This window comes from Morus notabilis, unplaced genomic scaffold, assembly GCF_000414095.1.
Source record: "Morus notabilis unplaced genomic scaffold, ASM41409v2 Scaffold131, whole genome shotgun sequence".
NCBI classification, from domain to species: Eukaryota; Viridiplantae; Streptophyta; class Magnoliopsida; order Rosales; family Moraceae; genus Morus; species Morus notabilis.
This window is the reverse complement of record NW_010360208.1, coordinates 10707-36270: the sequence shown is the minus strand read 5'-3', so window position 1 is coordinate 36270 and position 25564 is coordinate 10707. Positions and strand designations below refer to the sequence as shown.

The window sequence follows — 25564 nt, the reverse complement described above, 5'->3', positions numbered from 1 at the left end:
AAAACGGCGTTTGACATAATTAAAGACAAAAAAACAGAAATAAAAACGATTTTTTATAACGACATAATTAAAGACAAAAAAACAGAAATGGAACGATTTTTTATTTTAGTGTAAAATATGAGAGAAATAAAAAAATAATTTTTTAGTTGTTTTTTATTATTATTTTTTTCTCCCCCGAGTATAGAGATATTAATGAGTTTTTTCACATCGAAAATAATTTAATTACTAAATACATTTTTAAAAATAATTTCTGTTTCTGTTTGAGATGGTAAATATTTTCATTTCTATTTTCATAAAAAAAAAATAAAATTATTTTTGAAGGTAACTTTTGTTTTTGAATTCAGTTTCTTAGGAATAATATGAGCTCTTCAACTCTTTCTCCTTGTAGGGCTAGCTGCAGGAGTGTATTCAGGTCTCACTTATGGACTGAAGGAGGCTCGTGGGGCCCATGATTGGGTACTAAGGACTCAACAAATAGTTCCTTTCTTTCATTGTATTATATGATGAACAATAAGTGCTGATCATGATCGGACGGCTGATATGCTTTCTTTGTTTAGTTGTCTTATATCTGAATATAACAGTCCATACGACATGATAAGACATTATTATGTGACAATGGAATATTATCATTACAATACACATTATAATGAGACATGCCATAATGAATTACTAATGGTGATAAATAACACACATATATATATATATATATTTTATTTAGTTTTTATGGTTTTATTTTTTTTTTTTTTGCAGAAAAATAGTGCAGTGGCAGGAGCACTAACAGGCGTGGCATTGGCGCTGACATCAGACGACACCACACATGAGCAAGTTGTGCATTGTGCCATAACTGGAGCTGCCATTTCCACTGCTGCTAATCTTCTCTCTGGCATATTCTAATGACAATTTCCTGTTTATAACTAGTAACAAGTTGTGTAATATGAGAATTTGTTCAGTACTTGCTTAATTAATAAAACCTTATTTTGATGAGATTTTCATAAGCTGTTTAATTTGCTGTTGATTTTTTTTTTTTTTTTTTTTAATTTGGTTGAAGTTGCGTTTGTTTGGTTATCATCGCCAAGAGTATTGCTTTGGATACTTGGCGTTCCTTTTTTTAGCGGCCCCCTTTTCCGTTCCATGGTCAATCCATAAAATAATTTATGTTGGAAACAGTGCCTATAGATTAAACGACATCGAACGTAGAACATGGCAGAAACGGCAAGCTGAATGAAAAAGAGAAAACGACACGTCGTTAAGTGGTTGGAAATTACTAGAACATCATCACACTTCAAAAACGACACGTCTTTTGGTGTGGTTGTAAAATGTCGAGGATAACATCATACTTCTAAGAACTAACCACTCGTTTGATCCAACTCAAAAAGCGGCACGTCGTTTTAAATGGAAAGAACGACATCAAACTTCTAAAGAAGACTTCGTTTGGTGGCTGAAAATGGCAAGAACGACATTCAACTCAAACTACGACACTTCTTTTGTGACTGAAATGGGATTGCAAGCAAAACTTTCCAAATGGGTCCCAAAAGAGTGTAAGTGGGAGTCCTCTGCCTCCTCATAAATATTCTTTTCCTTCATATAAAGTGAAACAAAAAGGGTTCGATTGGTCCGCGTACTCAAATTAGTTTTGGTTCGCATACGAATCAAAATCATGATTCATTAGTGGGAGTTCAAATTAATTTATTCGCGTACTCAAATTAAAATCATGGTTCATTGGTGGGAGCTCAAATTAGTTTATTCGCGTACTCAAATTAAAATTATGTTTCATTGGTGGAAACTTTGTGAGAGAAAATTTTGAAAAGAGAAAATTTTAAAATTCAAATTCTATTGACGGAAATTTTATGAGATAAAATTTTAATAATTGAACTCTCTCACAAAACTACTGTACTTTATGAGAGAAAATTTTAATAATTAAACTCTCTCACAAAACTACTGTAGCAGAATCGTTTGGACCCAAAAACAACATATCAGTCTTGGAGGGAATTAGATTCTCCTAACTTACACCTCAAGCAAAATGAACTCTCTGATATAATAGTAAATTAGTCACTATTAGTGTTTGAAATATCTTCCTTGTTACTGAAAATCTCTCTCTCTCTTGGAGCTGTAATCAAAGACTCCCAAGATGAGTACTATGATATTTTGCCGTGAATGGTCAGTCACCCAATTTCTTCTTTCATTCTCACCACTCACCACAACATATATAAACATGTATATATGTGTCGTGTGTGTGTGTATATTTATGTGTATTAGTAATGAGGTTGAAAATTTTGCAGTAACAACATTCTATATCCAAAGGAGGACAGAGCCAACAAGACTCTCCTCTATGCATGCCGCAACTGCGATCACCAGGTATCATGTCGTTTCCAATGTAGTTGTTGTTGTTGTTTTTTTTTTTTTTTTTTTTTTTTTTTTTTTTTTTTTTTTTTCATATATAGAAATTCATGTTATTTTCACTATCCTTTTCTGCCTCAAGACCTGCTTTTTCTATAAACTGTACTTGTCCTTGTCATTTATAATAAACCAAATTACTAGCAAATGATTAGAAAGTTCATATGGCTCATGACAAACTTATTATCTTGTTCGAACTTTTCTGTTAGAATCCTTGCCGGGCTATTATTATTTGTACTATTTTGTTTTTTTTCTTCTGATATGTAGACAATCATGATTTTCTTGATTGCTTACATTTCAAACGTTTTTTATTGCAATTCCTTGTGCTTCAATGATCAGTTGGTGCATGATGTCACATGAGTAAGAATTGTTTGAAAAGAAAAACAAAGTAGCTTTACATAATATATGTATATATCTCTTCTTTTGTATTTATGTAGTATCTTGATGATTCTAATGGGCGCGTTTGGAACTCGTTTTAAAATGATTTTATTATTTTTTTTATGAAAATAAAAATAAAAACGTTTTTAATCTCAGATATAAATAACTTTTAATCGGATTTAATCGGATATAGAGCTGTTATTTTAACGAGATTCAACCGGTAATCCAACCGACTACTAGATGGTAATTAACTATATTTCTGTTGACAAAATTCCAACGTAAACATCTTTATTTTATTAATTGCTCTCCAAATTTCTTCTACAAAAAGCGAAGATGAGAGCAGGATATCGCTGTGATTCCTTTTTTTATTTCAGAAAAAAAAAGAAAGAAAGTGCAGTTTACACAAGTTCGGAATACAACTCGATTGAGTAGTTTGGCTAGGTTTGGACATATTTAAAGTGGACAAGAAGTTGCAAAAATTACCCAATTGGTGATTTGGTACGTCTTTTTCATTATTATAAGTTTGGGATACAACCCGATTAGCCAAAAAAGAAAAAAAATTTGGGATACAACTCGAAAGTAAAGAGAAAGAAGTATGATTGGACAAAAGTAGCGAGATCGCATTGCAAAAAAGCAAGCGGACCAAGAAAGTAAAAAACTTATTAATATCTCTCTTTCTCTCTCTTTTTCCGCTCAAGAGAGGAAAAAATAAAAATAAAAAATGAAAAACGACTAAAAGTCATTTTTCATTTCTCTCCCATTTTACACTAAATCAAAAAATTATTTTCATTTTCGTTTTTTGTTTTTATTACGTCAAATACCGTTTTTATTTTTTATTTCTCAAAAAACGTGAAAAATAAAAACGGAATCAAACACGGCCATAGTGTTTATGTTCTTTCATGGCATTTAATTTGTTGTTCTCTTAACTGAGCAGGAGGTTGCTGAGAACAACTGTGTCTTCAGAAATGAGTTAAATCTCTCGGTACGCGCTCAGATATTGCAGGATGTAACCGCAGATCCAACTCTTCCTCGGACTAGGACGGTTCGTTGTGCTCAGTGCAGCCATGAACAAGCTGTCTTCTTTCAGGTCAAAGTTCTCAGTCTTGTCTTTCAGTTGTTATTGTTCTTGGTAGTTTATTTTTTTTTTGTCATTGTGAATCTCTCTGTAGTACCAAGATCATCTACATGTAGCATGATCTATCTCCAATGCAACTATATAATTTTGACTTCTTCAAATGAATTAATCATGACGGGGGAATGCGAATTGTTGTTCCTTTATTAATGAGTCTTGAAAATACTCTCATTTGCCGTATTTAATAATATCAATTGAAATATCAGTCACATGAATTGGTATCTAAAGGTTACTAGGCCTAAAATCCATCTTCAAAAAAATTTGGCAACCAACATTTTTCAAACATATGCTTTCCATGTCATATTTAACCTTAAATATTGGTAATCTAATAAGATCCGAAGTTGAATTGAGGAATTGAATAGAAAAGTAAAATTATTGATATTGATGAAGTAATTGAAGGAGATTACAAGATAGATTGATAGATGTTCGAGATGTCTGCTAACTCTCTCAAGGGTTTTTCAATTTATTCTGATCCATCCTCCGTCTTTAGTCTCTTTCTATTTCTTATATACTACTACTAACTAGCTAAACAAACATAACAAACCAACCCTAATAACAAATCACTAACCACTTATTATATTGATTACTAATTACTAACATAATCCTATCATAATCCTCCTCCCAAAGGCCAAATGGATCATCATGCCGTGATATTTTTTGCAATTTATCTCTAACATCCTTTCTAACTGCATAGAGTAATACTTCTTCTGGTTCTTTGAAATTCTAATCTTGTCGTTTTATTTTCCCTCATCTTTTCTAATTGTGTATGCAGGCAACGGGTACAGGGGAGGAGGGGATGACATTATTCTTTGTTTGTTGCAATCCCAACTGTGGCCATAACTGGAGAGGTTGACTTTCATTCGTGCACCGTATTATTCAAATACAATTAGTGAACAAAACTTGTAATAATAACTTCTTAAGCCATTGAAAAGTCTCAAACATTTGACTTTATCCCCTGGTTGGGGGCCATATATCAAGATTACTAGATGACAATACAACTCAATACAACGCACTTAAATAATCCAATCTCACTACTCACGATTCGTTTCGATACTTTTTTTTTTAATAATCAATTGACTAAAAAATTATGGCCAATTGAGGCTAGCTCAATTAGTGTTAAGTGGGTGCATCAATTGTTTTCTATGTATTGAGTTCAAGTTTCAAAGTATGCAATCGAAAAAGAAATCGACAATAAAACTAAAATTTGTTGCATCAAGATAATTTGGGGTCGGTTTTACGTTTTAACTCTCTCACACACAACTCGTGTATTGTTTTTCGTCATTTTTTTTTAATGATAAATTGGTAGGACTAACTTAATCAGATTAAGAGCTCGTTTGGTTTATGAATTAGAACTATGATATTATAATCATTTTTTATTTACGTGTGTTTTTTGTGAGAAAAAATATTGTAATGAACATGAATCATAATTCGAATAAGAGAACGAATCCTCTAACCAAACGGGCTCTAAGACAATTTTAATAAGATACTTCAAAATGTAAGTAACCAAAGTGAGATAGTGTAGAAGTCGTAAACCATTTTTGGAATCAACTCTTATTTTATTTAATTTCTGTAAAAACGACAACAAACATTTTCTCTTTCCGAAAGAAAAAACGCCACTAATTTGTGAACGACAACAAAACAAGGAAGAAACCGATGGAAGTGGGCGTAGCATCCGGAAAAGACCATAAATAAAAAGGGAGGGAGAACGAAAATCAGAAGACAGAGAAAGAGGAGAGAGAGAGAGAGAGAGAGAGAGAGAGAGAGAGAGAGAGAGCCCGCCAAAGGACATACTGAAAACCTTGCGAAGATGAGTACCATGAAGTTTTGCCGCGAATGGTGAGTGACCCATTTCTTCTTTTCTTCTTCTTCTTCTTGTGTATGGTTTTTCTCTTTGGTATTTTGTGAGAGCAATTCAATAATAATGTTTTTTGGATTTTGAGCACAGCAACAACATTCTGTATCCCAAGGAGGACAGAGACCAGAAGATTCTCCTCTACGCTTGTCGCAACTGCGATCACCAGGTCTTCTGCGTCTTTCTTCTCTTTTCTCTGCAAATTTAGGGTTCTTTGTCGTTGAATTCTGTGCAATGTAGTAAATAATCTTGTTGAGTTATTAGCACTTGTTAAAAATCTCAGAGAAAGTTTTCTACTTTTTAATGCAAGGTCCTTGCTTTCTCCACAAATTTTCATCACATTTTAACTTAAATTCGAGACGATTTAGGGTTCGTTTAGTTATTCATTCATTCAGTAGAAGAGTGAGAACTTTTTTTTTTTGGGTTGAAAGAATTAGGGGAAATGTGATATATTTAAATCTACTAAAAGGCAATAAAACCAATAAAAATGTTAGGTTAATTTTGATAAGATGTTATTGAAGCTCTAGAGAACTTTCAAAGTCTTCTCAAATCTCTTCTAGAAGGTCCATCCTTTCAGGGGAGCCATGTCAAAACAGGTCCTTAATATCATGTTTGAGGCTCTCTATAGAAATTTCTACCATTTTTTTAAAGTATTTATTATTATTATTATTATTATTTTTCAAAGCTAAGTGCTTAGTCCTTTTTGAGATAGAGAAATTAGTTATGCATTAGGCACCGTATCAATCCCCTTCTTATCAATCGAAAAGGTAGTAATTTTTCTAGTTACCCTATTCTTTTAACGCATACTCTATGTATGAGTTTATATCCTTCTTTTAATATTTACAAGTTAATGCCCAATTAGTCCTTTTTATATGTTGTGAAGATCCTCATAAATTCTAGTTAACCTTTATCATTATGTCAGTTTTTGGCAACTTATTTTGCTCTTTTGTTCAATATAGTTCAAAATGAGGAAAGGTTGTTAGAGAAGAAAGGCAAGTTGATTTTTGATACCCCTTTTGTAAGAGTGAATTATCACTCTTTTTTTAATGCTAGTAAATTAAAAGCAATTGGCAACGGGTCGATGTTAGCTCCTATTGTGACATGCTTTTGTTTTGTTTGCTGCTTATCGTAGTGCCTATTCTTTCTTCCCCCCATGTAATTCATTTATTTATAATTGCCTTAATGTTCTGCAGGAGGTTGCTGATAACAACTGTGTCTACAGAAATGAGATACATCACTCTGTTGGAGAACGCACTCAGGTATTGCAAGACGTAGCTGCTGATCCGACTCTTCCTCGGACAAAATCTGTACGTTGTGCTCAGTGCAACCATGGTGAAGCTGTCTTCTTTCAGGTTAAATTCCCTCTCTCTATCACTTATTATTATCGTTATCAATAGTTATTTTTTATTGTCATATTACTGCAAGTTTCGCATTGGATCAGAGGAAGGCCACTACTGAGACTAGCTGATAACCAATTGCATAATCTTCATTTGGGTTACACTATCAATCTTGAGAGCACGAGTTGATTGCTTTAGAGAAAATTACCAAATCCCCCCTTCAGCTTCAAGTGAAATTTAACCTTTAACCTTGTTTTGAAGTGGTTCTAATCTTTGCTCTAATGTCGCGTGTGCAGGCGACTGCTAGAGGCGAGGAAGGGATGACATTGTTTTTTGTTTGCTGCAACCCCAATTGTGGACACAGGTGGAGAGACTGATTTTCATCTGCGCCACTGATTATGTCGAAGCCTTGGCGTGATGAAACAGCATTTCTTCCTCACAGACCGTTACTAACTGAAATGTTAATGGAGTTTTTCAAGCCTTGTCAATGACAGGATCCATTTCATTTAATTTGATGGTTGCGAACTGTTAACATCAAAAATTCAGTTTTAGCATGATGGTCTTGCCACTTCATGCCACAAAGAAAGTTTTATTGTGTGTTCTTTCTTGCCCAGCTTTTCACCCCCATTTTTTCTCCATTTGTCTCCGCTGCTAGAGGATGAAAAGTAATATTCTTGACACCGTTAACGAACTAATAGTGATGATTATCAAAAACCAAGTCTTATTTTTTAAGTCTTACAGGGTTGGAGAGTTGCATTCATTTGTCTAATTTACACATGAGGGTACGCATGAGAATAACCAGTCTTTATAATTTGTACAGATTCTAATTTACACCCTTGGCCACTGTCATCTGATAGTTCACCTTTTGCTTTGAATTTATTTTTTTTCTTTTTGTCAAAAGGATCTGAAAGAAAGTACTTTCACAATAAAAATTTGAGAGCATAGACTTCACATTGTCCCATGCAACGTCAACATTTACAGCCAGTCTGATTAACATGACTTGAATCCATAATTCTAATTTTATTCTCACAAAAAATTGAAATTAAAAAATTTCTCTTATAAAATTTAAACTTAAAATTAAAATCACTGGTTGGTTCGAATGCGTGAACTAAATGAGCATTAGTTGTTGAATTGCATCTCTTTTGAAACACCCCATAACTAAGCGGAATACCCCACAGCCAGCCATTAAAAAGAAAAGAAAAGAAAAAGTTGTGTAGACCAACGAGAAAACAATATATGGAATTTTTTTTTTTTTTTCCTCTTCTCTTGTTATTAATGGTGTTATCAAGTGTCTATACAAGAACGAATCCTCCGGTAGAAAATCTGCACATCCAACCAGAGCTAATCTAATTTCCTTTGCTCTTTATTTCCCCTCTAGAAAGAATACCCAAGAGATTAAACAATTTCAAAAATTGGATCTAACGGGTAAGAAGGAAAACACGTTGAAGGAATCAAGATATCTACACCAAGAAGGGGGAGCAAACCCCCGCAGGCCGCACCAACCTCCTCACTAATGATTAATCTTCCTACAAAACTTGTCAAATTGTGTTTCTACAAAGATGAAAACGTCCTCGTCAACCAGTCCGATAGGCGTTTTAACTTCACCAAAAACTCCGGCTTGTTTCCCAAGTATTGCTCAGCATTCGACAGCATGATCTCGAAATCATGCCTCACCGCCTCCAGACTTCGATAATAGTTGTTTTCCAACCTACATTTGATCACTTCAAAAGATATTGGCACCGGAAACCTGAGGAAATTCAACAAACCCAGATCAGCATTTCACATTCCACGTTGAATAGGAAAGAAATGAAGCTACAAGATTGTAAATGTGAGGGCATTCACAAAATGTTTGACTTCCAAGGACAAGCTAAGTATTAGGATTGCTCAAATTGTTTGAGCATTTATTAACAGTGGGACTAAAGGACGGCTAGTGTACCTATTTAAAAAAGTTGTCCTCTGTGAAAGCTGCCTCAGATGATTGATTCCATACCGATCCTGAAATGCATGAGGAAAGATTAACAAAATTCGCCATTTAACATTCACGATAAAATGCAGTTGCTGCAAAAACTACTGTTTTTCCTCTTTTTGGGGGGGATGGGGTTTCAAATTGAGTTTGAATACCTGTGGAGGTTTGCTTGACTTTTCTAGTTTGGCAAAGGCGTCCTTGAGGTTTTCTTTGCTATTGACATCGATATGAGGATGCTTCCATAGACCATCGATATCAAAAAGCTCCCAGGGGCTATGTAAATGTGCTTCTGTAGTGTCATCCTTGTACTTAACAGTACAAGTCTCCCATGGACTATCTGGAAATTCTTCAGATTTCGCCTTAACGGTAAGAATCCTACAAAGCCACCAACTACCATCTTCTTCACCCTCATCTTTCCACCAGACTTGACATTTATCCCTGCGTGTCCAATTTCTCTGTATAGCAGCATCATAGCGAGCTCTTTCGACAAGGAAGTCGGGGAAATCGGTCATTTCGGGTAAAGTCATCCTAAAGGATCTACCATACACGCTGGAAGCAGGATCTACGAATTCAAGTGTCATTTTACAGCAGCTCTCCCCAGATCCCGGTAGTGAAGAATAGTCGAGCTTTTGAACTTTGCAAAATTCCACGTCTCTTATCTCTTCTTTTATTGATGTCCAAGGAGGGTGTTCTCTCGACCGATTATGTTCTAGATACTCCTGATGCCCCTGAAAGAAAAAGAAAGGTTCTCAACATAAATCAGTAAGATTAGTAACATTAAAACCATCAAAGCCGAGACAAATTGAATGAACAGAATTCATCATAAAAATTCCTCGAGTAACTAACCTGTCTCAAATACACTACTTCATCCCCTAGCTGGGGAATGTATCGGGAGCCTTCCTCAGGTGTAGTTCGCATTAACCACGTACCCTTTCTTGATGATTTATTTGACTTCCTTACATCTATTGGACTCGTCTCTTGAACATGATAACTGCCTCTCCTATTTCTAGTGGACCTCAATCCAACTGTCATCCCAGAACTTAATCCCCATTCTTCACGTACCACTTGATTTCTGCTCCTGGAACCATTCTGGGTATTTCTGAGTTTGTACCCTGATTCAAGTCCTTGATCCAGCTTAACTTCGTCAGCCGCAACATTTGGACTACATGTAGAGGCCTTCAATCCAATGGATTGATCAATTGAGTCGTCTCCAACACTCAGATTGTTGCTTATATTTGAAGTGCTTCCTCTCCCATCACCATTACCTTCCACGGCAGTTTTCCCCTTATGGGATTTAGTCCTTCTATAAACAGCCGTAAACATTTTATCTCTACGTAAATGAGACTCCATCAAGTCCTTTACACTGAACTCGGCATTCTTATCACGTTGAGTGTCAGATTCCCGTGGACCACCATCAACGTGATCTGAACTTATTCCATTGGCCATATCATCCACAGGCACAACCAAGTCTTGTTCCATGTCCAAAGGATTGTCATGTAAGGACTGACAATTGCCATTCTCCAAGTTTCCAGCAAATGATTTCTCCTCCTGTTCGCAACGACTTTCAGGATCTCTAGAAGTCATCTTCAGCCTCAACTTTGTAGAACTTATTCGGGGGTCATCAGTTCGTTCAAGTTGAACACTAACCTTGTTCTCATCATCGACTGAAGAGGCAGTTGCATTGCCCGTAGCCATGTCATGGGATTTTGGCGTTTTATCATCATTCCTACATTCAGTAGAACTTGAATGCTCTATACCATTGGCCATACTACAGGCATTATCCCCCATAGTTCTCCCATCTGTTAACACCACTCCATCCGCGCCGACCTCATGTTTTTGTATTTGTACATCAGTGGCAGCATTACTCTCAGTTTTCACATATCCACCGAAGTCATTGTCTTTTTCACGACAACCTTCGAGACACAAGTTCGTCCTAAATAATGCATTTGATGGTGTAGCTTCATCAAGCCTGAGACGCCTGGATGAACGAGCTTTGAAGCCACCCCATCTGATTTTCACATTTTTATAACCTTCTGAAAAGCTTAAACGATCAACTTTATCTAGATCTGCTTCCTCTTGTCTTCCAATTGTGTTGCGCTTTGCATCATCGTCAGGACACTCCCGGGGATCTTGGAACTTTACACTATTCCCATTTCTATCAATTGCTTCTATAGGAAACATTGAGGATGGACCCACCAAATCAGTCTGGTCATTAGACACTATGCTCTGTCTGACCACAAGTTTATTTGACTCTCGCACTGGTAATCTGAGGACCAATCTTGTCCTATTTCCAGCACTCATATGAGATTCAGGAACTTTCGGATGGTTGACGAATTCCTCAGACTCATCCACTGAAATCTCTTTTCCTTTTATGTGTTTCTTTTGCTCATTTTGCAGATATTTTTCAGATCCATCACTCTCAATGTTTGAGTCTTGAAGCGTGGATTCACTTTCTGATGTATCAGCTTCCAACCCCTCTTCATCTTCTCCATCAGTAGACGTCCCTGTAATTTTAGAAAACAGAGTAAGTGCGTTGCGAGCCGCAGCCCTTTGAGGCCTCAATGATTTTGAGGATGATGATTTTTTTCTTGAAGCTTTTTGGCCACTTTTTGGTTTCCTAGTTCTATGGTTCCTTAGCGGGTTTCCATCACCCTCATCAAAATTTCTCCTTTTCACACGTCTTCCAGAAGATGTCATGATCTCAGTCTGAAGCAATAAAACAGTGGGGGCAGTGAGTTAATCATAATCAAGCAAAGAAAGGCTTGAAGAAAACCCTTATAACAACCTCTCTCTCTACAGAAGAAAGAAATCAAAGTAAAAACTTACTTCAGCCTTTTGCTTTTTCCTTTTCGACCTGCGGAGTTGATCCGATTGAGTGTCCTCACCCTCCCCATCTCCTGTACTGCACTCAGAGTCAGCAGAGGAATCGGAACTTATAGTTCCTTGCCCGCCCCCCATCGAATAACCTTCAGGAATGTTGTACTCTGAATCATTATCATCACTTTGCATTTCAATTTCTGGTTCCCAATCCATTACATCAAGAAACTCCGGGAGCGATTCAGCCAATATGTCCAGGTCTGCCAAGGGCAGCATTTGGAATTCCAGATCTAGAGTAAAGTCAGGTCCAGTAGCAAGTTTAAGAGAAGTGGGTTTCCATTCAAAACCCAGAGCCCCTAACCGCCTCTGCTGGTATGCACTCTGGTAGGGTTCTGGATATGGTATCATGGCTGGCAGGTTCAAAGCATATATACAGCTTGAGAAAGTGAACCTAGTAAAAAATAAAAAATAATTCCCCCAACAAACCCAAACCCCCGAGCACACACACACAGCAACAAGCCATTCAAGTTAGAGAAAACCTGAGTCACATAGAAGATCTTGCATATTCCGTCGAAATGTAGTGATCTGAGTTTCCTGATTCAATTAAAGTCACACTAGTAAGCGACCATAAAATTGAATATATGAAAAATCTAATAGCACTCTATTGGCAAGTTTTTTAAACCTTCATGTTGTACGTAAAAATGTCTAGTAGTTGCCAGTTCGAATCCTACTCTAATATCACATTGGTAAGGTACTAAAACACAGTTAAAAAAAAAAAAAAAAAAAAAAAAACTAGTAACTGCCGAGATTTAAACATGATCAACCAACCTGATCAAGTACATTCCCGTAGGTATCTTGAATAAGGGGCCGGTAATCACCAAGGAAAAACTGCCAAAGGAGTGCGAACTACGATTGAGAACATCCTTTAAAATGAAATCTTTGACTCCAACTAATCGGATAACTCATGACCAGTAATGATGCATCCTTTAAAATAAAAGAGAGAAGGGGAAAAAAATACGAAATTAGGTACCTGATCATATTTTGCATCCTTTTGGGATTCCCCTTGTCCTGTGTTCAATACATAGAGCTGCCCAACATCATCAGACAGTATAATTGACGTCCCATCCCTACAATGATGGAGAAAAAAATTGTAACAACATCATAAATCAATGAGTTAGATTCCAAGACCCCACCGATTTTATCACAAATGCAGAAGAATGCAAAAGGTTAATATGAGCATCAAGATCCAAGGAAACAAAGAGCCGAATAAATAGTAACAAAAGTTATTTCTGTTGTCACGTTGACCAAACAACTTAATCAAATAGACAATGCATTAAAAAGAAAATCAAATAACAATGATAATAGCAATGGACTTACGGTGAAAATTTCCCATCAACAAGTTCGAAGCGCGACATTTCATAGATCCTTATTGGTTTCCCTTCCCATATCTAGAATAACAAGTAGAAAAAGTCAAAACTCAGAAGCATCCGGCAAAACACAGAAAACAAGGAAAATTTGAAGAAAAGTAAAAGGAACAGGAAACTAACATCCCACACAATGGTTCTTCCGTCATAGCCAGCACTCATAGCTATCCGGGGATTAAAAGGGTGAACATCCAGAACATACGTCTGTCAAGAACTTAAGTTAGCATAACCCCATTCATCGACTGATCAACACATCAACATTAGACATGCATGAAAATAGAAAAATAATTCACATTTGAAATCCTCCAATCAACATTACGTTATTTCACTTCGAATCACTCAGACAGGGAATGAGGTCACCATCAAATTAAGTAGCAGAAATGTTGCAACCAATAAAAGATGTAAAATCACCAGACAACTTATTTGTGGAAAATCAAAACAGAAAGCGCACCTTTTAACTCAGTTTAATAGTCTTCCCCCTCTCTCAAAGAGGAAGAAGAAAAAGGAGAAGACACAAAATTAAAGATCAAGCCACTTACAGAATCACTATGACCAGTTAAAGAATGTACTAAGCTACCATCGGATGCATTCCATACGCATATTCTGTTATCTGCATCATAAGAAGAATACAATGTTGTGAAAGATTATACAACAAAAGGAGCTTAAAAAACAAAAACAATACTTGATCACATAATAATAAATATAGGTATTTTTGTACAACACTGCACAAGAGACAAAAGTTGTACAGCAGAATGGTAAATGATTGAAGAGAGAGGGAATGGGGTTGGTAAGATAAAACCTCACGTGAGACCAGAAGCTTTCACTTGCTTTCAAAACATACAACAAATCAATTCCAGTTCGAGAAAAGACACCCCCAACCTCATACTTGCAATATACGTAAAAAGAATGAAATAAGCAAGTTACCCATAAGGGCTGCAAGAACAAAACGATTGTCAAGGCTCCAAATAATCATATTAACACCCCGAGGAGTAGGAAGAATTCTTTGACGAGGGCCTCCTCGTGGAGGTTGAGGGGGCATTGGTGGTGGTGGAACTTTGAGATGATATGCCCGTGTCCAGCGGCAAGCTTTCACCTGGAACATAAAAACAGAAACACAGCATTTCATTTATGGCAATAAAAAGAATGTGAGGACTTAAGGTATCACTCATAGTTTGAAAGGAAAATAAAACAATTTCATGACTTACAATAAAAACCTTTTTTGGAAACCAGAAGCCTAGAAATACAGGGAACAAAAATCTATTATGAAACTTACATGCGATCTGCGTGATCTTGGTATCCAAATAATTGCACTGCCATCGCGAGAACAAGTAACTATGTTGTCATGAGTGAACCTGGAAGCAATGAATTATGTACGACTTAAAAGATGACTAACATTAACTATAGGAACAATGAAAAGTAGTTGTACCTAAAATTCAAAAGGTTAAATAGCAGAAAAGTAAATAACATAAACCACAACACAAAAGCAATTGCGACGCAACCTTCAAAAGAGAAGGGAAAAGAAAACATACCAGGAATTCTTAAATTTTGGAATATTTTCCTCCTTCAAGGCGTCAGCTGTCATAAATCTAGATGTTACAGCATGGCCACTGCAATATAAGAAGCATTATGTACATCAGCAAGAAAATAGTACGAATAAAAGTTATTTCTTTTTCCCCTTGAAACCTACACGGACTAACCTAAATTGTACATAGTTGACATCGTTCTCATGCCCAGATAGCACATCTATCTCATGATTTGGTTGGTCTGAATCATCAGGACTTGATTTTAAAGCACTCCACACCTGCAAGTAGTTAGGAATTGTACGTTTGCAATGCACTTTTGAAAAGATAATGATGCGTTTGCTCCTGATGACGACAAACTTGGGATTTGCTGAAATAATAACATAAACAAGAAAGACTAAAGAGAATCGTTTACCCTTGCAAGTGTGTCTGAGCTACCAGTGACAAAAACTGTTCCACTAGAATTAAACGCACAACAAAAAATTTGATGGTTTTGTGCAACAACACTTGAGGAAGGCCCGTTGTTTCTTCCTGAAATCAATCAAATTAGTATAAACAAAATCCTCTCTGCAAACTAAAAGTTTGGACTCTATCAGAACATAAAAGAGAAACTAACCAGCCACATTATCTGAAGGCCTTGGAACATACAGCCGTGGTCTTAGCTGAGAGTTTCTAGCATCCCAAATTCTACACGTCCCATCATCAGATGAACTGCACAAAGAAATATCCATATTGTGAGATATACTTAAAATGATCCATACCGTGAGGAAAAATTAAAATGAACAAGGTTGAGAAAAGACAATTATTCATGGCAATTACGGTTTATTTATACAAAGATAGGGTGACAAAAAAGATAGCCTTACGACAGAAGTTGGTACACAAAACCAGGTCTGGGACTAAAAGCAATGGCAGTAACAGCTCCAGTATGTCCCCTCAATACTGAAATTGGCTGGCCATCGGGCAAACGCCACTAAAAGGACCAAAAGTCATAGAATTGAGCAACCCGCCAAAAAAAAAAGAGTGAGAGAGAGAAAAAAGAAAATATGGTGAAGAAGGGTGAAGAAATACATTTAACAAGAGAGAATGCGTACAACTCTAATTATACAGTCGTTTGACGAGGATGCCACCACAGCATTGTTGGAACTCACTGCCAGGTCAGTGATGTCACCCTATAAAGTGTACAAAGAAATGGGAAAAAGATAATAATGATTATAGAAAAATTTTATAACAATGACATATATTTATAAGTATGTCAGTTATAGCCATATAGGCCGCAAAAACTCACTTCATGACCACGGCAGCTCGCCAAGCAATATGCTGTATCCATTGACCAGATCTTCACAAGGCGATCATCTGAACCAGTAATAACATATCTCCCTGTGCGGTCATATATAGCTGCAGAAGACATGTCAAGATTAGCCACCATCAGAGCTCAAACACAGTTTTAAGATAAGTTTGTCCTTCACATACTCAGAAAAGACTTGCCATTTCCTCATAAAAAAGTTCAAATAACTTTTCATAAGAAATTACGTTAACCAAAATTAAAGAGGATTCTGCATAATATATAATAATAATAATCTGCAGCTTTCCAGGAATATCATAGCATGAAGTTTATGTTGCAACTTTAGCATATTGCTTAAGCTTCTTATATACATGCACAAACACCAAAGACAAACCAAACTATTAATGCACATGAATAGTTAATCCAGGTAACCATTTATAGCTGGAACAAGCCTTATACTCTCAATAGTATCCAACATCATGTGAAGTCTAAGCGCCATGAAACATAGCAAATGAGAACATACCACAATAGACAGCATTCCGATGTCCCCTTAGCCTCTTGATATTTTGCATCTTCTGAACCATTGTTGATGGTTTTGCAATTGCATAACATGCCGCACGAATAGATGGCGCCCGATGGTGCCTAGCAAAACCTCCGCCAATCTCCCTCAAACTTAATCCACGAACCTGATCAGCTTTCATGTGAGGCCAACGCATATAAGCAGGGGGTTGCCTTATGTCATTGTCTACTTTATCCCTATCATCTGGATAAAAACGAAGATTCCATAACTAATCACGTAAAAACAGAAAATTAGCTCACTAAAAAGTAAATGAAAGCAACAACAAGAACTATGGCAATGGAGATAAAAAGAATCACGGAAAGAAGAAACATGACCAAAAAAAAAATGATGGGAACAACATATCGAATTAAGTTTACAAGTGCATTGGGTTTCAGCTTTATAGAACCTTAACCAATATGAGATCCTCCATCGAATCATAAAATGGGGGTTCAACTTTCCAAGTACATATCATAAAAATTAAAACAAAACTCTTAAAGTAATTTCACCTAAGCGAAGGAGTGAAAATGAACCAGTTCCCATAAGAGTAGGTACATCAGCAGCGTTTGGAGCATTCCCACCACTTATACCCCGTGAAGGAGGAGCTGTACTTATAATCAACTGCTTTAGAAGCTTTACCAGGTGATCCTTTTCGACATGTGAATACCTAAATAAGCAAAAATAATGAAAAAATAAGTTACATTATTTCTAAAGAGAAAAAAAATTGGCATAAGAATCTTTTGTTTGATTTCTAACAGTCACAAACAAAAAAATAAGACATTGGAAAAATAGGATTACAGATTCCATTCAACATAAACAAAGAAAACGAATTAGTTGATTATTCACATACCTCTCCACCAACATATTGTAACTCAAAGGAAATGACTTGCCATCGTCATTCTCATCCCCACTATGTAACCCGTTCCTTGAATACCACGCATGATATCTTCTGGGTAAAAGTTGATGTTCGAGAAGCTCATTCCAAAACTGCCCATAAGTTCTACGACAGGGCCCAGCTGAAAGGAAATGCATGATAAGAAAGTAAACTTCTCTGAGGTCGATATCCACATCAGGTTCCACAGCAAGACTCGTCTCTGAATCCACAAAACGAGTATCCTCATCCATTGCCCTGGAGAAATTCAAAGGCTTCACGCTGACAGATGGCGCTTCACCTGAAGGAACAAATTTTCGAAGTGCCATGGCTCCCGCAAAACCTAGAAAAATTACATTTGACAGTTAAAAACCTAGATTTATGGGACTCGATAATAATCATGAGCAAAGCAAATGCATAAATATTAAACAAGAAGGTGAAACTCATGGATCGGAGAAAGATAAAGATTGATAAGAGATGACTAATATGTTTCACTATTTGGAAATAGCTGTGTCTCTTTCCCCTTCCATCCATTTAAACAGTAACTATCTTAGATCTCAACAAGTGTTTAGAGACAAATAACCATGCTTAAAGAAGCTAAAATCTAAAACCAATTTTTTTTATAAAAAATAGCTCCTAAGATTCCTAACAAAAAGCACTAAACTAACAACCGAAAAAATGGAAAATTCAACGTAAAACCGAAACCTTTTACATTCATTGAAATCCCCCCCCCACCCCCCCCCCCACCCCCCCCCCCCCCCAAAAAAAAAAAAGAAAAAAAAAAAAAAAAAAACAAGAGGAAAAATTAAAGGTAACTCAAAACCTTTTACATTCATTGAATTAGAAGCACAATCCAATTTATCTCCCAAAATTCCCACCACAAAGCGCACAAAATGTAAAATGTAAGGTAACCAAAATCCTTTACATCCATAGAAGAACAAATCCAATTTATCTCCTAAAATTCCTATCACAAACCCTAAATTGACAACACAAAATGGAACATCCATGGTAAGCAAAATCATTCTACATTCATAATTGAAGAAACAATCAAATTCCTAGAAGGAGGCATAATTAACGTCCCTGAATTTAGGGTTAATCAAAGCACACAAAAAAAATAAAAAAAGACTAACCTTTCAAATAGGTTGTGAATTAAACCAGATGGGCGGTCCCAGAATGCTAAATTTGTGAAGCCCTGACCTTGCACAATCCATAACACATTCCTCTCTAAAATAAATAAATAAATAAATAAAACCCTAAATTCAATTCTCAGGCATTGAAATACTAATTGCCAAACCAAAACTGAGAAAGCATGCACATGTTCAATATATAAATATATATAATATATATACATATATACAAACACACACACACGCACATATATATATATATAACAAATCGTTTCCTATAAGAAAAACGAAATAGAAATTGAAAGAAATATTTGGATTCTAACTGCCATTACCTTTGACGGAGAATTGTTTGGGGCTGTGAATACGGCGTCGTATCAGAAGCGGAATGCAGGTTTTGGTTCCAGAGTTCGGAGACAATGGAGATCCAAGTTCCAATATCAAAAAACCTCAAACCAAAAAAAAAAAATGCAAAAAAAAATTGTGCAAATTAAATTAGCGAGTGAAGAGCACGCGCAATGCGAGGGTGATTATTTGGTGGGAGCTCTGAAACAGTGAATTTTTTCTCTCGTTGGTTGGGTTTGTTTCTTCCCTTTGCCTCGTTCTTGAGAGAGAAAGAAGAGAGAGAAGGGGGAGAGAGCGACGCGGGGTTGGGTCGGACGATGCGTTTTGAGGCTTTACGTTCGCTCTTTTTGTTGTCGTATGAAGATGCTTGCTTGGGAGATTTATTTATGAAAAACCAATATAAAAAGTTTGGATAATTTAGAGGCGGTGTACCACGCGCTTCGAGGTTCCCATTATTTTCACTTTACCCCCTCAACTATGGTATTTTTGGTTTCTTACCCGCCATGTAATGCTTTTGGCACATTGGGTGCGTTTGGAATTGGTTCCAAAACGTTTTTATTTTCTGTACGAAAATGAAAATGAAAACATTTTTAGTTTCATTTTTGAATTATTTCTAAAAATGCGTTTGGTAGTTTTATTTAGAGATTGATTTCAGTTTTAAAAAAAACTGAAACTGCGTTTGGTGGTTTAATTTTTAAAAATATGTAATAATATATTAAATAAATAATATTATTAAATATATTATATAAATAATATTATTAAATATATTAAATAATAATATATTAAATAAATATATTAAATAAACATATATAATACAAAAACGGTTTCAGAAAAGAGGGAAGAAAATGAAAAAGAAAAAAAAAAGTGAAATCCGTTTTTCAGAAAACAGAAAACGAAAACAAGAAAATGAAAACACATTTTTTTCGTTTTCTGATTTCCACAAAAAGACAAAAACGTTTTTGGTTTTGTTTTTTTAAAAAAATTGCACCAAACACGTTTTTAACACCCGTTTTCATTTTTTTGCTTTGAAAACCGTGAAAAACGAAAACGAAAACGCAAACAAACGGGCCCATTATCTCGTTATATATACTTCTTTAACATTTGCAATATGAATCATTAATTAATTTTTCTTTCTTTTCTTATTAAAATTTTTCACATTAATGTCCACGTGAATTTCACATTTGGATAAGTTAATCTGGGATTTTCGTGCTTTTAAAAAAATATGTATTTTTTCTCATAGAGAAAGAGAAGTAGAAACTAAAAGTAAAACTTAAAAAATACTAATTTTTTTAAGAATAATATTAGGGACACTAACTTAAATCTCAAATTTTATATACCAATTGGTGTGGCATATGAGTTATTACTTTTTTTTATTGGTGAGTGTTTAAAATATTATCACGTCAATTAATGATAAGAGATTGCATCTACTAATATAAAAATCACAATTCACATATCACATCAGTTGATATATAAAAATTAAAATTTAAGTTGGTGTCCCTAACACTACTCTTTCTCAAAATAATTATAACGTGCATTGCTATCTGTGTATTAAATCTTTAAACAATTTAATCAAACACACTACTTGCATCGTCTTATGTTGAAACTTTAATGTAGAAAAGTAATGTTTTAATTACTTTTCTACCTTACTGTGCTAAAAAAGAATCACTTTAAGATTTTACAAAATATTTCAATTATTGCATTTTAAATTATTCAATTTTTGCATAATGTACTCTGAACTTTTAATTTTAACAAATTGTACATTGAATTTTAAAATAAGTTACAATTAAAATTTAATAACTAACTGCATTATCAAATTGACAGTTCGAGACATAAAATTTGCACATGACATAGTTTGAAAAATGTCAATCTTTGTTTGCATGTGCAAATTCTATTTGTTAAACTGTTAATTTAATAACATTCATTGGCTATCTGACCTCAATTGTAATTGATTATAAAGTTAAGTGTGCAATTTGTTAAAATTAAAAATTCGAGGCGTATTATGCAAAAAATAAATAAGTAGAGTGTAATGGTGAAATGTACTCTTTTAAGTTATTTCTCATTTGTTTTGATGATCAACTTGCAAAGTAATCAATAGACTCCGTTCATTTCACCGATTCGAGTTTAGAATTCGAGTTTTATTATAGTAAAAAGCTATCAGAAATAGTCATGTCTAACTTTTTTACACAGTAAAAAACTCTCATATAAAGTCATATCTCAACTCGAATCAGTGAATTAAAACTCTTATGTCAATGGTGATTGAAAAGATCTAATGTGGCTCCTCAATTGCAAATTACATGAAAAAGAAAATTTTAAGATATTTACGGAAGATTAAAAAGTATAGGAGGAACGTGTTGAAATATATATATATATATATATATATATTCAGTTTTTTTATAATTATATATATATTTTTTCAGTTGACAAAACAGTTGAGTGAGATAATTTAGAGGAGGTGGTACCACGCGCTTCGATGTCCATGCTTCACGTCGTTTGACAATTTCTTATATTAAAAAAGTGCTGTTATCTTCTCTGTTTTTGCCGTATATTACTTATTTATTTTATTTTCTGCTTGTATAAGGTCAAACAGACCTACGCAAGTCTTTTCATTGTACTTCCCTTAAAAAAAAAATTATTAACATTGATGCTCTGAATTTTAGGGTTATTGTTAGTTTGCCTTTTAAATTTTTAAAATTTATACTTTATTTTTAAAATTTTAAATTGTTCTCACTAAGGTGATGTTTGGTAGAGAGATTCATTTCCTGATTCGAATCATGATTCGTAGTTTGCTACAGTACTTTCTCTCACAAAAAATACACGTAAATCGAAAATAGTTCTAATCACATGGTTCTAATCCATGAACCAAACGGACTCTAAATCTTTTTTGTTATAATTTTTATTAAAAACAGATAGAAAAAATTGGGTTAAGTGTGACCATGTGATTTTTATCGATTTTTTTAACATAAATTCAAAAAGAAAGACCACATGATTGCATTACTCTCTTTTTTACTATCTGTTTTAACATAAATTACAACATAAGGGGTTAAGTGAGAACAATTCTAAGTTCAAGGGACAAAGTGAGAGTTTTTAAATTTCATGAGGTAAAGTAGAAATAACCTCAAAATTCAAGAGACGTCAGCGAAATTAATCCAAAAGAAAATTAAGGGTCTATATACACCACAAAAAAAAAACATAAATAGAAATAAAAAGTCAAAAGATTCACCTTTGGAAAGGTTTAAAAGAGCTGCTCATATGAATCAACATCTACTAAGGCCTATTTGTCTCATATACTCAAACTCAAATCATTGATTCTGCTACAGTATTTTTCTCTCACAAAAAATTTAAATTTCAAACATCAGAATCATGATTTGAGTATACCTTTCATACGGGTCCTAATTTTTTGTCTGTCCACAGTTCATTTATTTTTTACATCTTGTAATGGGTCCTTTTGCTGAGTTAGTTCTCAACTCCAGCCTTATAATTTTTTAACACATCTAGCGATTGTGACTTTTTATGAATGAGATATATATAGCCATATTTGGAATAATCGTCTATGAACGTTATAAAATATTGTTGATCATTCCAAGCAACCATAGAAAATGACCCACAAATATCGTTATGTATAAGTTTTAAGACATTAAAAGTCCTGTTGGCTTCAAATCTCCTTTTACTGGTTTGTTTCCCCTTTATACAGTTAACACAAAAATTAAAATCTGTGAAATCTAAAGGGTTTAGAATTTCATCTGACTCAAGTTTCTCTATTCTCTATCTAGAGATATGAACTAATCTCTTGTGCCATAACATAGCCGAATTCTCATTGGTTAATTTTCTCTTTATACCTCGTGTACTTAATTGCAGGGATTCATTAAATGAATCAATTGTATCAATCAAATAAAGATTATCATAACGTGACAAAGAACTAGAACCAACCAATTTTGAATTATGAAACAAACTAAATTTTCCATTCCCAAATGAACAAGAGTAACCAGATTTATCCAAAACAGAAATAGAAATCAAATTCCGTCTAAAAGATAGTACAATAATGTCTCATTAAGATCCAAATAAAATCTAGTCTTTAACAATAATCTAAATGTTCCTATTGCCTCAACGTGAACCTTCTTGCCATCGCCCACATAGATGTATCTCTTTCACCATCACTTGGCTTTCGCCAACTCAGGTAACCCAACATAGACACACTGATGTGAGTTGTTGCACTAGAATCTATCCACCACGTGTGTCAAGATACTGAAGTTAAATTAACCTCAGAACAAACCAAATTAAGAAGCATACATTTCTTAGCACGCCATTCGTGGTAGTTGGAGCAATACTTCTTCTTATACCCTTTAGCTCCACATAAAAAACAACAAGTACCTTCCGGTTGATCCGGTTTCTTTTGCTATATCTTTTGAGGTGTCGTATCTGCAGCTTCCTTATTCTTCTTCCTTTTCTTTCCCTTGTCCTTGTCCTTAAAGGTTGAGGCCAGGTGAGTACTCTCTGTCTTATCTTGCTTTGGCCTTTTCTCTTCTTAAACACAGTGTGAGATGAGCTCATTCATAGACCAAGTCTCTTTCTGGTAGTTGTAGCTCACCTTAAACTGGCTAAATTATGTCGGAAGGGATATCAAAACCAGATACACTAGTAAGTCCTCAGAGAGTTCTAATTTGAATGCTTTTAACTTCGAAGCAAGATGTGACATCTTCATAATGTACTCCCTAATATTACATTTTCTTTTATAGCTCATTGAAATTAGGCTTGTCAAGAGCATACATATTTCAGTCTTTTCATTCTTAATAAACTTCTTTTCAATGTCTGCAAGGAAATCATTAGCCATAGTAATCTTTTTAGACATTGTGCCTCTAAATGCTTCCGAAATGACCTTTTTCATGATCATCATACACATGCGATTTGATTTCTCCCACCTTTCTATATCCCTCTTTTCATCAGAGGTACTCTTATCCATGAGAGGAGCAGGAGAATCAACTCCTAACATTAGGTCGAGATCCATGACTTTGAGAACTATCAATAGACTCTTTTGCCATGACTTGAAGTTAGTGCCATTTAACATAGGAATAGAGTTGATGTTGGCAGTAATATTAGCATGAGTATTTGTAGCTGAATCTAGAGAACAACAAACAAACAAAAAAAAGCTCACATAAGTCTCAAAATAAAAATAACAATAAATTTAAAAAAAGGTAAACCCCATCTCAAGATACCGGGCACTCCATTAATACTTTGTTTTTGGACAAAAATATTAACTTGTAAATGATATCTTGGTGTAGTAATCAAACACTGATAATAAGAACATGTCGAACAATAAATCTTCATTTCGGTCGATTTATTACTCACATGTAAAACTGAATAATCATCACACGTTTATTTCCAAAAGTGCTCATGCAATTCTGATAAATATCGACTTCCTTTGGGCCAGTCAATATTTACATAAGTTAAATGCACACAGTCGTTTATATTTCAAAACAAATTAATTTCCACAAGAAATGTCATTTTGGCGACATGTTGCTTCAATTAATTCATCTCAAACTATATGTAAACATACCAATATTCAAATTTAAATTGCACTAAAATTTTTTTTGATCAAAGTCAATGATTGACTGGGTCAGGACTGGACCGGGTCGAGTCCGGATCCGAATTCCAGCCCTTCTTCATTCATGAGTCACGGGCCCAGTTGGGCATGTGGTAACACATTGGCCTTCAGGGCATAAATTTTTTTTTTATACAGCTGCGGGCTATGTAGCTGATTTCGAGTTATGTGCCCAATTAGGCCCGTGCGAATAGTATCGCAGCTCTGGGCCGCAACCTAGAGTCTGCTTCTAACCCTAGGGGATCTAAGAGACCCCTAGATGAATTGACGGTAATTGCAGATACCGTAGCCAGATGGCCGCGACTGTTCTTCTCCGGCGCAGCCCAATGGCTGCGGCCGGTAACGCCCTGTAATGACCGGGAAAAAAATCATGATGTTAATTAGTGTAATTTAAGTAATTAAATCATAGATTTTCTGGATAATGACATGTTTTGTAATGAAGAATTTATCGAATAAATAATATTATTCCAAAATTCTATATATAAAGTTTTATGTCGAAGATTTTATGTTATGACTCGGTCGATAATCCTCACCGCGAATTAAGACGGGATAAATTTTTTATTCGACTATGACTCATAATTCTGTTCGTAAGAATTTCCGAGTACTGTATAGTGTTAGCAATGCTCTGAGAAACACTCTAACATTTAAAGAAATCCTTAATTGCCATTTAGTAAAATCAGAGTTATGTGAGTCGCGTTTTCGGTAAAATCGTAACGTCGGGCTCATAAATTGACACCGTCAATTACCATGTTTTACTGAGAGTTTAAGACACGTATGTTGAACTCAGATTTTAAGTTATTTTAAGACATATTTTGTGATTTTAAATCTAAACTTGTATTAATTTCTACCGAATATAGTGTAGGATTGTGTTTTAAACAGTTTACTGAAAACCGTCGAAAAACCTTCTGATCCAGAAATTACTGTCAGTATAAGTTTGATTTGACAAGAGAAGACTTTAGTGGGACACAAG

General features: G+C 34.9%; 4 protein-coding genes across 5 annotated transcripts in view; 3 read left to right on the top strand and 1 right to left on the bottom strand.

Moving 5' to 3' along the window:
* The window catches only part of LOC21391119 (outer envelope pore protein 16-2, chloroplastic), a 2194-nt gene extending 1300 nt beyond the window's left edge, over positions 1–894 (top strand). For both annotated transcript variants that reach the window (XM_010096009.2, XM_024164229.1), the window contains exons 6-7: positions 389–456; positions 751–894. In XM_010096009.2, the coding sequence (XP_010094311.1) occupies positions 389–456; positions 751–894 (212 nt within the window). The remainder of the gene's footprint in view (positions 1–388; positions 457–750) is intronic.
* A 1219-nt stretch (positions 895–2113) lies between these two features.
* Positions 2114–4907, top strand: LOC21391118 (DNA-directed RNA polymerases II, IV and V subunit 9A). The gene is made up of 4 exons (XM_024164225.1): positions 2114–2157; positions 2280–2355; positions 3707–3859; positions 4677–4907. The coding sequence occupies exons 1-4, from the start codon at positions 2129–2131 to the stop codon at positions 4755–4757; spliced, it is 339 nt and encodes a 112-aa protein (XP_024019993.1). The 5' UTR covers positions 2114–2128; the 3' UTR covers positions 4758–4907.
* A 740-nt stretch (positions 4908–5647) lies between these two features.
* On the top strand, positions 5648–7799 carry LOC112091205 (DNA-directed RNA polymerases II, IV and V subunit 9A). Its single transcript, XM_024164224.1, has 4 exons — positions 5648–5740; positions 5850–5925; positions 6950–7108; positions 7390–7799. The coding sequence occupies exons 1-4, from the start codon at positions 5712–5714 to the stop codon at positions 7468–7470; spliced, it is 345 nt and encodes a 114-aa protein (XP_024019992.1). The 5' UTR covers positions 5648–5711; the 3' UTR covers positions 7471–7799.
* Positions 7800–8354: 555 nt separating this feature from the next.
* On the bottom strand, positions 8355–19213 carry LOC21391117 (bromodomain and WD repeat-containing protein 3). The gene is made up of 25 exons (XM_010096007.2): positions 18989–19213; positions 18660–18721; positions 17509–17872; positions 17168–17325; positions 16626–16865; positions 16106–16215; positions 15912–15989; positions 15684–15790; positions 15437–15531; positions 15236–15351; positions 14998–15101; positions 14830–14907; positions 14574–14652; positions 14225–14393; positions 13840–13910; positions 13424–13504; positions 13254–13324; positions 12907–13003; positions 12705–12764; positions 12416–12470; positions 11886–12286; positions 9906–11765; positions 9215–9787; positions 9030–9088; positions 8355–8840 (listed from the first exon to the last, which is right to left on the bottom strand). The coding sequence occupies exons 3-25, from the start codon at positions 17856–17858 to the stop codon at positions 8645–8647; spliced, it is 5208 nt and encodes a 1735-aa protein (XP_010094309.1). The 5' UTR covers positions 17859–17872; positions 18660–18721; positions 18989–19213; the 3' UTR covers positions 8355–8644.
* Between the last annotated feature and the right edge of the window lie 6351 nt (positions 19214–25564).

What these genes read in the sequence shown, in the direction of transcription:
- LOC112091205 (XM_024164224.1), top strand. Translation starts at nt 5,712, where the DNA reads ATGAGTACCATGAAGTTTTGCCGCGAATG. An exon ending in ATGAAGTTTTGCCGCGAATG is followed by an intron (nt 5,741 to 5,849) that starts GTGAGTGACCCA and finishes TTTTGAGCACAG; the next exon opens with CAACAACATTCTGTATCCCA. An exon ending in GTCGCAACTGCGATCACCAG is followed by an intron (nt 5,926 to 6,949) that starts GTCTTCTGCGTC and finishes AATGTTCTGCAG; the next exon opens with GAGGTTGCTGATAACAACTG.
- LOC21391117 (XM_010096007.2), bottom strand. Translation starts at nt 17,858, where the DNA reads ATGGCACTTCGAAAATTTGTTCCTTCAGGTGAAGCGCCATCTGTCAGC. An exon ending in GCTCAGACACACTTGCAAGG is followed by an intron (nt 15,102 to 15,235) that starts GTAAACGATTCT and finishes AACTACTTGCAG; the next exon opens with GTGTGGAGTGCTTTAAAATC. An exon ending in GTCAACTATGTACAATTTAG is followed by an intron (nt 14,908 to 14,997) that starts GTTAGTCCGTGT and finishes CTTATATTGCAG; the next exon opens with TGGCCATGCTGTAACATCTA.
- LOC21391118 (XM_024164225.1), top strand. Translation starts at nt 2,129, where the DNA reads ATGAGTACTATGATATTTTGCCGTGAATG. An exon ending in GCCGCAACTGCGATCACCAG is followed by an intron (nt 2,356 to 3,706) that starts GTATCATGTCGT and finishes TTAACTGAGCAG; the next exon opens with GAGGTTGCTGAGAACAACTG. An exon ending in AACAAGCTGTCTTCTTTCAG is followed by an intron (nt 3,860 to 4,676) that starts GTCAAAGTTCTC and finishes TTGTGTATGCAG; the next exon opens with GCAACGGGTACAGGGGAGGA.